General features: G+C 32.4%; 1 protein-coding gene across 3 annotated transcripts in view; it reads right to left on the bottom strand.

Annotated features, from left to right (window-relative positions):
- Positions 1-691: 691 nt before the first annotated feature.
- The window catches only part of LOC129224702 (serine/threonine-protein phosphatase 1 regulatory subunit 10-like), a 131,006-nt gene continuing 118,752 nt past the window's right edge, over positions 692-12,945 (bottom strand). For all 3 annotated transcript variants that reach the window (XM_054859249.1, XM_054859250.1, XM_054859251.1), the window contains 5 exons: positions 10,982-11,057; positions 10,673-10,810; positions 8,871-8,970; positions 5,285-5,569; positions 692-1,320 (listed from right to left, as the gene is read on the bottom strand). In XM_054859249.1, coding sequence (XP_054715224.1) covers positions 1,211-1,320; positions 5,285-5,569; positions 8,871-8,970; positions 10,673-10,810; positions 10,982-11,057 — 709 coding nt within the window. In that variant the 3' untranslated portion in view covers positions 692-1,210. The remainder of the gene's footprint in view (positions 1,321-5,284; positions 5,570-8,870; positions 8,971-10,672; positions 10,811-10,981; positions 11,058-12,945) is intronic.

The following is a 12,945-nucleotide window of genomic DNA, read 5'->3' as shown; positions in this document are numbered from 1 at the left end:
GAACGCGAAATATTAAAAAAAGCTTTAGGAAAAAAGTCGTAACTGCACAGTTTGCGGAGTTTGCTAAGGCAATTTGAACGTAAGTGACAAATACTAAGCCTTTAAAGTGGTATCTGCGCAGTTACCACTTTATTCCTTAGTATTTTTTGTAGATACCACTTTTATACCTTAGTAAAGCAGCATATTTAATAATGTAGCAGTTTATTGCAACAGAGTACTAAAATTAGTTTACCTTTGAGTAGTTAATACAGGTTAATAATAAAAATTAATACAACTTTGCATAATTGTTTAAGTAAATATTCAGCTTTTTCTATTCAAATGCTTATTTAAAATGTAAATTCTTAAAATGAAATGCATGTAAAATATTCATATCTAATTCTTTCAGGCAAACAAACCGCATTTCATTCTACGGCCAGTAATATTTTTATGTAATTATCGTCTGCTGCCAAAATTATCTTCATGCTCGGTAAAAATGAATCTAGAAAATAAAACATTATAAAAAACACATTCTTCGAATATAAAAAACAGAAAATTCTTATGGATTACAGTGTTAACTGTCCGGAGTTTTGGAAATGGTATCTTTCAGAAGGTAGATTCTGTTAGATTTTTATTAACAAAATAAAGCGAAACAGCCAACTCCAAAGAAAGCAGATGTTTTCAGTATTATTTAATGATACCTTGAGCACGTTTTACTAAGCTATTTTTGTCGTATCTTTGCAGATACCCCTAAAAATGCCTAGTAGTTGTCACTTACGGTGAAAATAGCTTAGTATATGAAAAGGCTTTGAAAAGAAAATTAGTCGTAACTACATTTATCAATTTTAAATTAAGATTTTTACAAAAATACTCTTTTACGGTTTTTAGATAAGTTATTTACGGAACAACTACCGCAAGTTGAGCATTTAATTAAGTCATAAATCAAAGAAACGAGTTGTAAAACTTTAATCGTTGATTTCTCATTTTGAGCTCTATTGCAGATACCACATCTGTGCTTAGCACGGCAGCACATCTTGGTATGAAATGTAGGTAACAGATAGATCAATGAAACAGTACAAAGATGCACTTTAGTGACTTGTGGCACTGAGTTAAAACCGTCACAGCGTCTCTCGATGAAACAAACATGAATAAAACATCACAAAACAAAACAATCATATCACAGTATGCTTTCACATGGTAAGGCCGAGATGCAATCTCTGATGGAAATGTTTGGCTACATGAGCGGGCCATTCACCCCTGGATGTAGAAATGTACAGTTGTTGCCAAAGCGACAGCTTCCTGCGGCAAAATGGCGACATAAGACCCTCGGCCGAGGACGTGGACCTATAACAGAAGTTACAATCGTAAATGATTGCACAACAATGAAAAGTATTCAGAATGAAATTTGTGGTCAGATGGCAAAATGTTCTAAGACCTTTTTTTTTTATTCAGTTTTTTACGTTATGAATTGTTTTCATGTGTTTGTCTGCAAATAATCTACAACCAAAATAATAATAATAATAATAATAATTTCTGACTCATTGTTGGAAAATTTGCTGGCGAAAGAAAAATTTATGATTTTTCCGGATTTATTGAACTTTTAAACAGATGTAATGAAAAATTTGAAAAAAGTGTTTTACTACATTTTGCCATTTGATCACAGAAATATTCTTCAAAATTGAAGACAAGTGTGTACTGCCGTGCTAAGCACAGATGTGGCACCTGCACATTTTGTCATAATTGAGTTATTGTCCCCAGGTGGTCATTTCATTGGTAATTTAGTACACTTAAATCTCAAGTTTTGCGGCAATTTGTGAACGCAAAATATTAAAATAAGGTATAGCAAAAAAAAATGGTACCTGCATATTTTGCTAAAGAAAATTTGAAAGTAGTAAGTGATAAATACTAAACCTTTAAATGTGGTATCTGAGCAGTTACCCCTTTTTTCCTCAGTAATTGAGTAGATACGACTTTTATACCTTAGTAAAGCAGCATATTTAATAATGTAGCAGTTTATTGCAACAGAGTACTAAAATTAGTTTACCTTTGAGTAGTTGATGTAGGTTGAAAATAAAAACTAATACAACTTTGCATAAATGTTCAAGTAAATATTCAGTTCTTTCTACTTAAAGTGTAATTTAAAACGCAAATTCTTTTAACAAAATGAAGCAAGCGACAGCAAAATCCAAATAAAACAGATGTTTTCAGTATTATTTAACGATACACTAAGCGCGTTTTACTAAGCTATTTTTGTCGTATCTGTGCAGACACCCCTAAAAATGACTAGTCATAGTCGCTTACGGTGAAATTAACCTAGTATATGAAAAAGTTTTGAAGAGAAAATGTGTCGTAACTACATTTATTAATTTTAAACAAAGCCTTTTACAAAAATACTCTCTTACGTAGGTTAGATAAGTTATTTACGAAACGACTACCGCGAGTTGAACATTTAATTAAGTCACAAATCAAAGAAACGAGTTGCAAAACCATAATCATCAATTTCTCATTTTGAGCTCTACTGCAGACAGGGGCGGATCTAGAGGGGGGCCATGGGGGCCATGGCCCCTCCCAAAGCCTTGTGATTGTAGGAATTTTTTTAAGGAAAAAAAAAGAAAAAAATATTATGAGAAGATAGCAAAATTTAACACATGTATTTTACTGAAAAAGAAGTATAGGCCTTAACTGGGAGATATCCCTATCCTCAAAACAAAACTTTTATTTCCGAAATTTTTCTCCATCTTTTACATCATTTCTTGATTCCAACTACAGACACTTGAACGATCTCTAAATGCTGCTGTTCTCAGCGTATACCTATTGTTTACAAGACCAAAGAGAGCCTAAATTTTCGTTTTTATGGCTTTAATTTCGAAACTAGGGGGAGAACCCCCTTTTCCCATGCCCTTTCACAAATGCCTTGAAATGTAGCAAAAAAATTGCATTTTAAGTCTTTTATTTGGAAAAAATGTCAACGGAAACTAGCTTATCCAGCCCTTATCACTTAACTTGCTAAAAAGCAACTTAAATGAATTTTTTTGGGACTTCAATTACAAACGAGTTTTGATAAGACCCCCTCCCTCCCTAGTTTATATCGTGATGAAAAGGAGGTTTTTTTTTGAAGGAGCTCATGAATCTTCCATCCCTTTCTAAAATATGTAAAAATATAGTTAAAAAATCGAATTTTTAGAGCCTCAAAGGCAAAATATTTCCAGGAAGGAAGGATTCTAAGCACCTTCACACTTCCTTAAATGTAAGCAAACATTACCTAAAGGTGCATTTTTAGGCTGAACAGCTGAAGAGCTAGAAGAGCACCCCTCCTCTTTAATTTCACAATGTATAATGACTGAATATTTTGTTTTTTAAGCTTTATTTTCAAAAAGTATTTTGGGGCCAGCGCCCGAAACCTGACCTTTCTCCGTACATCATCAAAAATAGACAAAATGCGTTTTTAGTTTCCTAATTTTCAAAAATTACTCCGAAATTTAAATTTTGAAACATTTTCGAGGGAGATTCCTAAATCCACCCCCTCACCTAATGTCTCAATGCCCGGAAAATTGAGATTTTAAAACTTCATTTTAATAACATTTCTGGGGAGTTATCAGGGCCCAATTTCCATATAAGCAGATTAGGCAGCTGCCGAGGGCGGCAAGCTTTTCAGGGGCGGCAAATTTGCTAGTATAATACACATTTTTTGAATTAAATAGTTATTCTTAAAAGTAAAATATTAGCATTCTTTCATTTCCCACAGAGACAATTTTTTCTTGTAATTTAATAATGATTACTTTCACACATCTTATGAAAGTCAAATGTTTTTCAATACTGCATTTGCCGAATCGTCAGCAAAATTTGCCGAATAAAAATTTTTTTGGGAGATCGCTGTGATCATTTCATCGGGGCACCTCAGAATGTGAAACGCCATCATTTCTTCATAAGTTGGACAGTTTGAATCTGGGAAACACTTTTTTACGTTTTTTTTTGAGTCAAGGATATTTTGCTTCTTTTCGGGGGAAGGGGGTGGCAGATTTCGAATTTGCCTAGGGTCGGCATAGAGCTAAATTTGGCCCTGGGGAGTTTATTCAAAAATTTCGGATGGCCCCTCCCAAAACAATCGGCTGGATCCGCCACTGACTGCAGATACCACATCTGTGCTCAGCACGGCAGTATACTGCCGTGCTAAGCACAGATGTGGTATCTGCACATTTCATCAAAATTGAGTTATTGTCACCAGGTGATCGTTCGTCATTTAATTTACCTAAATGTCAAATTTTCTGGCGATTTGTGAACGCGAAATATTAAAAAAAGCTTTAAGAAAAAAGTCGTAACTGCACAGTTTGTGTAGTTTGCTAAAGCAATTTGAACGTAAGTGACAAATACTAAGCCTTTAAAGTGGTATCTGCGCAGTTACCACTTTATTCCTTAGTATTTTTTGTAGATACGACTTTTATACCTTAGTAAAGCAGCATATTTAATAATGTAGCAGTTTATTGTAACACAGAATATTAAAATTAGTTTACCGTTGAATAGTTGATACAGGTTGATAATAAAAACTAATACAACTTTGCATAATTGTTAAAGTAAATATTCAGCTTTTTCTATTTAAATGTTTATTTAAAATGCAAATTCTAAAAATGAAATGCATGTAAAATATTCATATCTAATTGTTTCATGCAAAAAACGCATTTCATTCAACGGCCAGTAATGTTTTTATTTAAGTATCGTCTGCTGTCAAAATTATCTTCATGCTCGGTAAAAATGAATCTAGAAAATAAAACATTATAAAAAAAAACACATTCTTTGAATATAAAAAACAGAAAATTGTTATGGATTACAGTGTCCAGAGTTTTGAAAATGGTATCTTTCAGAAGGCAGATTCTGTTAGATTTGTATTAACGAAATAAAGCGAAACAGCCAACTCCAAAGAAAGCAGATGTTTTTAGTATTATTTAATGATACTTTGAGCACGTTTCACTAAGCTATTTTTGTCGTATCTGTGCAGATACCCCTAAAAATGCCTAGTCATTGTCCCTTACGGTGAAAATAGCTCAGTATATGAAAAGGTTTTGAAAAGAAAATGTGTCGTAACTACATTTATTAATTTTAAATTAAGATTTTTACAAAAATACTCTCTTACCGTTTTTAGATAAGTTATTTACGAAACAACTACCGCAAGTTGAGCATTTAATTAAGTCATAAATCAAAGAAGCGAGTTGTAAAACCTTAATCGTCAATTTCTCATTTTGAGTTCTACTGCGGATACCACATCTGTGTGCTCAGCACGGCAGCATAAGCATATAGATTCGTATGTAAATACCTCTTGGGCCTTTTGGCATCACAGGTGGCCTAAACATGTCTGGCATCATTCGAGGCCTCATGTTCATGCCGGACATCGGATCCATGGGAAGACCGGCGTTCATGTTGAAGTTCCTGAAGAAGCCATCGGGCGGCTTCATCGGGTTCATGTCCATGTCCTCGTTCGGGCGCCACTCGGGGGGAGGCCGGATGTTCCCCATGTTTTGGTTTTCGTTCCCTGGAGGCATGACCATCATGTTCGGCATCGGTGGATGGGGGAGCAAACAATTTGAAGTGATTGGTTCAGCTGAAACCGAAACAAAAATCTTGTCAACAGAGAAAACATTGTATGGAATAAGCATCAAGAAGAGGAAATGTGCAATCAGATAAAGGCATAGACTAATAATAAGAGTAGACCGAGCTTTCTCATTCTTGCTGATAAAGGAAATTGGTTCATAGATGTATCATGTGACTAGTGGAAGGGCTTGGCGAAGACTTTGGCAGCATGGTTGCTAGATGGCAGCATTATCTATAGTTTGGCACTCGACATGTATTTTAAGACAATGTGTTTTCATTAAAAAAAACTTCCAGGTGCAGAGGTTGAACTGTTTTTCTTTTACTTATGCATTATTTTGACATTAGTAATAGTTTTTGATCAGTTTTCGGCAACTTTTATTTCATTTGGAGCTGTCAGCGCTGGCGTGAACGAAATGGCGTAAACGTTTTGCGTTAACGCAAAAATGTACTAATCGGTATCTTAAATTGAAACTGTACGTAAAAATCTTACCGTTTGCTGATTCCTCTTGGTCGCTCGCATCTTTTATTGCTTAGAGAGTTATAGAAATTGACTAAAGAAAATGCACAATACTATCTAAACGAAAAACTCACTATATTAACAAAATATTTACAACTTAGAATAACAAATTTACAAATCGGACTCCATAAAATATCATTCTTCCGTGTTCCATCAATTCTATTTATTTTATTTCGCGCTGGCGTTGATCGTCTGCTACGATCAACGCCCGCTGTTGCTAGGATATCCACCAGTCACATGGTTTGGTTTATGAGCAGCAAAAGGGTTGCCATAGCTCGGTCTACTCTTATTATTAGTCTATGGATAAAGGATATTTATTATTTATTTCCAAAATCAATAACACAGGGCAAGAATTTTTTTTCTTTCTTTCTTTGTTGCCTAGGCATACCTGCCAACCTCCGAGAAAAAAAATCCGGAAGATTTTTTTTATTTTTATCCACAAGATTTTAACGCAAAATAAAATCAAACGGGACACCTACCCTCTTTACATTTAACAATATATTAGTTATGAATTTCATATCAATTGAAATTACTTTCGTTTACTAAATATTTTATTGCTTTCTTTAAAAGTTTGGAAATAACATTTGTTACTCATCTGAAAAAAAGAACGAAGCAAAAACAGCTCGAATTGAGAGAATGAGAAGATAATTGGCGCCGAAATTGTGCCCTTAGTTGCCCGCCGCGACGCTTGCTTTGATTGGATCCCGATGAAGTCATGTGCTGTATCACTCAGTGACGTCATAATCTTGCCTCGCTTCTTCTCGTACCATTCTCTTACGGCAACTTTTCCTTGACTACTTGGCCTAAAACGCGGTGCCGCGTTCCGCAAAAGTGTCGTTAGCGCCAAAATTGGCGAGATAATTATTTTCCCTGCAAAACGTGAAAAATCCAGAAGATTTTGCTCATAACCGGAAAAACGGAAAAGGACATAAAAATCCGTAAAACTTCCGGGAAATCCGGAAGGGTTGGCAGGTATGCCTAGGGTACTTTTTCTCGAGTGACCAAAATGAACTCAAAGCTGCTTTTTAGAGACTTATAAATGTCCCAGCCCTGTATTTTACCTGAAAATTGCACTTATGATCCCCTCTAAACAGGGCCCGACTAAGACTTTTGCTGATACTGGACACGAACTTCCTTTGGTGCCCCCCTACTCTTCCTCTACTTATACTAAATATTAATAAAATGTTCTGATACTTCATGCCTAATGTGGTAATGTCTTACATTGCATTATAAATTACGAAAACAAAAAATATGGGAAGCCGTCAAACTTTTGCCTGGTAGCAATGGGACATAAATATCAAAGATATCTCTTATGAATCTCTATATGCGATTCATAAGAGATATCTTTGATATTTATGTCCAAGAGAGATCCTCAAAGATATCTCTAAAATGCGATAAAATATAACATTAAGCCTGGAGTAGCTTTGGGATTTGTGAAATATTTGCTCTTGCTATGGTGCAATTTGAATTTGCTCCATTTTTTAAAAGCTTTAGTTATAGATTTGGTGCCCCCAAATGTTGGTGCCCTGGGCCAGTGCCCATGCTTTAATCTGGCCCTGCCTCTAAAAGCAGCAACTGGATCTACTCTTTTATTATGTTAGCTATTTATAATCTTACGTTTCGTGAAATAACAATTCAAATGCAGATGCATGTTTTCTGAGTAATGTATATTTCCACACATAGTTTTAAAAAACGTTCTAGAAATTTTCAACCTAAGTTATCAGGATTGTCTTGCATATACGGCCACCAATCTTGGGAAAAACTTCCGTATTTTTTTTTGGAAACACAAGGCTTAAAATAGTCAAACATAGCACTTTTTACTCAGATATTTCTATCAATAAAAAAAGGGCACAGAATACTATTGGACAGCAATGATTACAGGAGACATATGCTTGTTTCAGATAGAGTTACCAGAGTTGAAACTATTACTGTTGGCATCTCAAGTGTTACTTCTCGGTGTTGTTTCAAAAATATTCTACTTGCAGACTTGCCAACTTTACAAAATGGGGAAGCAGGAGAAATTTTTGTACTTTAAACCAGATGATTGCCAGTATAAAATTGATAATTTTCGTGTTATTAGACATAACTCACAAAAAACATTAAATCACAAAGTATAATCTTTCCTATTTTTAAGTTAATTTTTTTTTTAAAGACATGTAATTTAAAAATTAAAAATAAAACTCTGAATAATACTAATTTTTATTTTTAAATATTATTCACTACATTATTTGAAACAACCTTCTTCAGTTTAACTATTGATAAAAGAAACAAAATTTAAAAGTAACAAAAAAAAAAAAAATAGTAATAATTAAAATTCATACATGGTCACAAGAAACAAATCAATAAAAAAGAAAAATTTGTAATGAAATAAAAAGCAGCCTGCTAAAGCCTAAGTTAAAAAGGTTAGAATATCTGCCTCAGCATTTTCCAAAAATATACTGTCCAAATTTTTGGTGTAATGACAATAAACATTTGATTCCTTTGTAGTCATTAGGGTTTCTAAATTTTCACTTCTAGAATGGAAGTAAAACTAAGATGGCTACTCTTGACAGACACTGAGTTTGGCAGCTTACGAAATTCTCTTTAAAAACAGGAAAAACATTTCTCTAGTGGCAGAGGTTAAAAATTAACCACGAGACAGGAGAGTTGGCAAGTCTGTACTTGTATTACCTGCATTTCTTTGCCTTTTTAGGACGTGTTTTTCTACTCTTTTTTGTAAAAATTTGAAAAAAAAAAACTTCCAGTCTACGACAGGAAATATATGTTAAATCGACACAGTAAATGAAAAATTTACCTGGATCATAAGAAGCAGACATAGGTGCTATAGGCATTTGATTTAACACTTTGTTTGCATCTAAAAGAGGTAGTTTCAAATTGCTTGCATCAAAAGGCATCTGCAAGAAAGGAGTCGATCAAATACATGAAAAATATTAAAAGTTATAACTAAAATTAAAGAGGGTGTTCAAAGGATATGAGCTAAGTATTTGGACAGTTGGCTCTCTGTTTAAGGACGCTCTATTTAACGATGGCTTTTCATGGTCCCAGATGGTCCAGTGTAGTATTAAAAGCATTCTATTTAAGGACGTTTTCTACTTAAGGATGATTTTTTGTGGTCCCTTGAAAGTCGTTAAACAGAGAGCCAATTGTATTTGTTAAACAATTATTTAAATGTCTGGAAGCTAATCATTAAACTTCCTCAAGCATTTAAAAATATTATCATCCTTTTCCAAAATAATTCTTAAAAGCAGTAATTCAAAAACTTGAATATTAAAATCAATATGAACATTTAAAACTTAAATAATAAAGCTCTTACAGCTAAAAAGTTATTAACTACATAAGAATCAATCATAAGTGAACATAACCTTTCAAAATGTAAACAAAAAATTTTAAATGACAAATTATAATGCTTGCCTGAAAGCAATTTAATTCATTTATTATTAATTTTTTTTTTTTTTAGTTTCTTAATTATTTCAAAATAAGAGACATACCGCTGATTCTAATGTGTGTTTTCTCTCTCTCTTAACTACAATCTGACTATTATTACAATATAAATTGCTGATATAGTGAAATCTGTTAGTGAGCTTCAAGGGACTGATGATTTTGTTTGTTGTAATGAAAATTGAATTGGGACTGAAAATTTATTTCTTTATAATAGAATTTCAATGTATTTGAAAAAAAAACTGAACATCCTGTTTAATGTCTAAGCTATGATGTTTAGTTATTCAATTTGCTTCAGGCAATAATCTCACTCTAAGTCTGCACTGTTAATCATTAGCAAGGTTCTGTCCAGGATTTTTCACATGACTCTATTTTTGTGAATTTAAAAGAAAAAGCGAAAAATCAAATATTTTTGGGAAATATGTAAACCAATGCATACTGCTTTTTAAATGAATGATTTTGTGAAAGGTCCAATATGTGTGCATCTCATGTAATAGTAATTAAAATTTTCCATATAAATGTGTATACACCAGTAAAAGGGTACATGAGAAAAGTTCAATTTCTGAGGGGAAAATGATTTGGCCACAAATGGAAATGTAATTTCACGGTGAAGGAAGAGAAAAATTTGACAGAAACAAAGTTATCTACTTCAAACATTGCTCATTAAAATCTGCAGAAGCTGGAAGGATATTTTCATCTTAAAAATGATACTAATTGAGAAGAGGCAGTGTCTAAATACAGAAAACTTTTAAGGACATAAAGTGAGTTATTGCAATAAAAGAAGTCAATATGTATACCATTTTCTATGTGAATAAATGCTTTATTAAATACTCATCGCCTTAATAACAAATTGCGAAAATAAAAATTCCAATTTTTTACTCAGATGCGATAATTTTTCTATACATCAGTGAAGACTATTAGTGCATATTTTTTCCTTTTTAGAGCGTATATTTCAATGATTTTTAGTGCACATAATCCAGGCTCTACTTATATATGTTTAAACAAACTAAAATAAAGCATTTTTGTTGTTCATGTAAAAATACAATGCATTTTTGCGTAAGTCCTTTGCTGCCAGAATGAGAGCATTTCATTAAAAAAAAAGAATAAAATTAGTTAGGGGATATACATCAAAAGGAATTGATTTTTTTTTTAAAATACCTGTTCGGGTGAAAAGCTTGAGGGCGCAGATGGCAAAGGTTTACTAGTGTTCATTATAAGAGACGTCAAAACGTCAGGTAAGGAAGCTTTAGGAGTTTCAAATTTCGAGTAATCCATCACAGTGCCTATTTGATTTTCCTGAAAAATGAAAACATGTAATTGAAGAAATTATTATGAATATATATATATATATATATATATATATATATATTGATATCTTTTTCATATTCTATCCAGCTTATAAATTAAAAAACTATAGAACATGAATACATCAAACATTTGAGATTTAAATACTTGAAAATTATGTACCTCATCTAATGGAATGACTTTTGGCTCAATAGTAGGAACTATTTCCAAATCAGGTTCACGAGGAGAATCTGGAATCCTGAAATAGTTTTGAGAAATATATACGTTATGCTATGAAATAAAATAAAAATTCAAACACTTTTACACTGAAAAGCTGATCATTCAAGTATTTTTAGCTGATTAAAATACAGTAGAAGACCGTTATAACACACACCTCGGGACCAGAGCTTTTGCGTAGTACTGGTTTTGCCGTTATATAGATCGTTTAATAAATTTTGAAACGAATATTCAGAATACATCAATATATTTGCCATTCAGAATAAGTTTTAACTGCAATGAGTATTAAAAGCACTATTTGTGCAATATAATATACATGTTATCATTCACAAATAAGTATGTTTCACAATCAAAAGAAAGTGAAACATGCTGCACTTCTGCTAGTTTCATAGTTAGCACAACAGCTGAATTTCTACAGCAATCTGGCACTTTTTTTTCTCTACTAATTTTCATTTGAAAGCTTTGAATTAAAATGGAAAGATGAAAAACCGTTTCAAAATGTAATTTTCCTAAGAATTTTTATGTTTGCAAGTCAGAACAGAGAGCTTTTATAAACTTCAAAACTTATTGTTTACATATAAAGAAATGTGCAGTTTATAGAGAATTGCGTCATATAGGTTGGCGTTATAAAGGAATTCGACTGTATAACCATTCTTATCGGTTTGCAACAAAAATAACATGATATTTTTGAAAATATCCAATATTTTCATATATATTGGAGATTTTGATATTCATCCGATATTTTCAAACAGCACAAACTAAAGTCTTCAAAACAGTAAATGCACATCCTCAAATCACTCTTTATTTTCTAATATTATTATTACAATTTGTAGATTTAAAATTAAGGTCTTTCATTATTTATATCTAATAATTCATTTTTAATCAATTTTGATGGAGTTAATTTCACATTAGCTGTTTTATTCATTTTTCTTCTATTAGCTACGTTTACAATAACATGATTCAGAAATAAAAAACATGCATTAGTCGACGCACAGTCATAAGATTCTCTTTTTTTCTGAGGAAATTTTTTTAAATATGAACTAAAATTGTTACATTACTAATCATTTTATGAACATAAAATAAAAAAGGAATATTATATTACTTTCTTATATTAATAATGTATTAATACATCATAAGAATACAGTACATAACTTTTTGATTATTTTTAATAATAAATGAACAATATTAGTATAATTAATATAATTTTTATATTGAAAATATGGTAGTTGAAAAAATAAATATCAAAATATCATGATATTTCAAAATACAGTAAACTCCCGATTATCGGCGGTCGGATTATCCGCTGCTCGGATTATCCGCGGGTCTCTTCAATTTTTTTTCTTAACGGTGATGATTTACTGAATGTTGCAAAATGCACCTATTTTTACTTTGCAAGTGCATAATTTACTTTTCGAGATTCTTATTTCTTTTTTCTCCTTTCCATCATATCCAAATTCCAAAGTTAGCGAAACCAGACTAGTTGGAACCTGATTTATACACCTGCAGTCCTTAAGCAGTTTACACTCATTGTTCAATAAAAACCCCTTCTCTCCCCTTCATGATTTTTTTTTGTTCCGACCTCACTCATTCCAAGAAACTCCCCCCAGAATTCCAGCCCTAATCCAGTCAGCCACGAAGCAGCTCTCACTCACGTCGACGGACTGATTAAATATTTAGAGGAGCAGGATGACACATCACTTTGTGATAAGATGCTACTGAAAAAACTTCAATCACAAATTAAAAAGAATAGTTTTAAAATGAAAAAACAGAAACAACTAACCGACTATTTTGTAAGAATTTAAGGTAAATGTATACCTATAGTTATTAAATGTTTTTTAAACTGAGAAATGTGTGTTACTGTTCGTTTTTAGCTTTTGCATATATTTTTTACATTCAATGTTATCGTTTTT

This window comes from Uloborus diversus, chromosome 6 (genome assembly GCF_026930045.1).
Source record: "Uloborus diversus isolate 005 chromosome 6, Udiv.v.3.1, whole genome shotgun sequence".
In the NCBI taxonomy this organism is placed as follows: Eukaryota; Metazoa; Arthropoda; class Arachnida; order Araneae; family Uloboridae; genus Uloborus; species Uloborus diversus.
The sequence above is the reverse complement of the archived record's forward strand: the minus strand, read 5'-3'. Positions and strand labels throughout refer to the sequence as shown.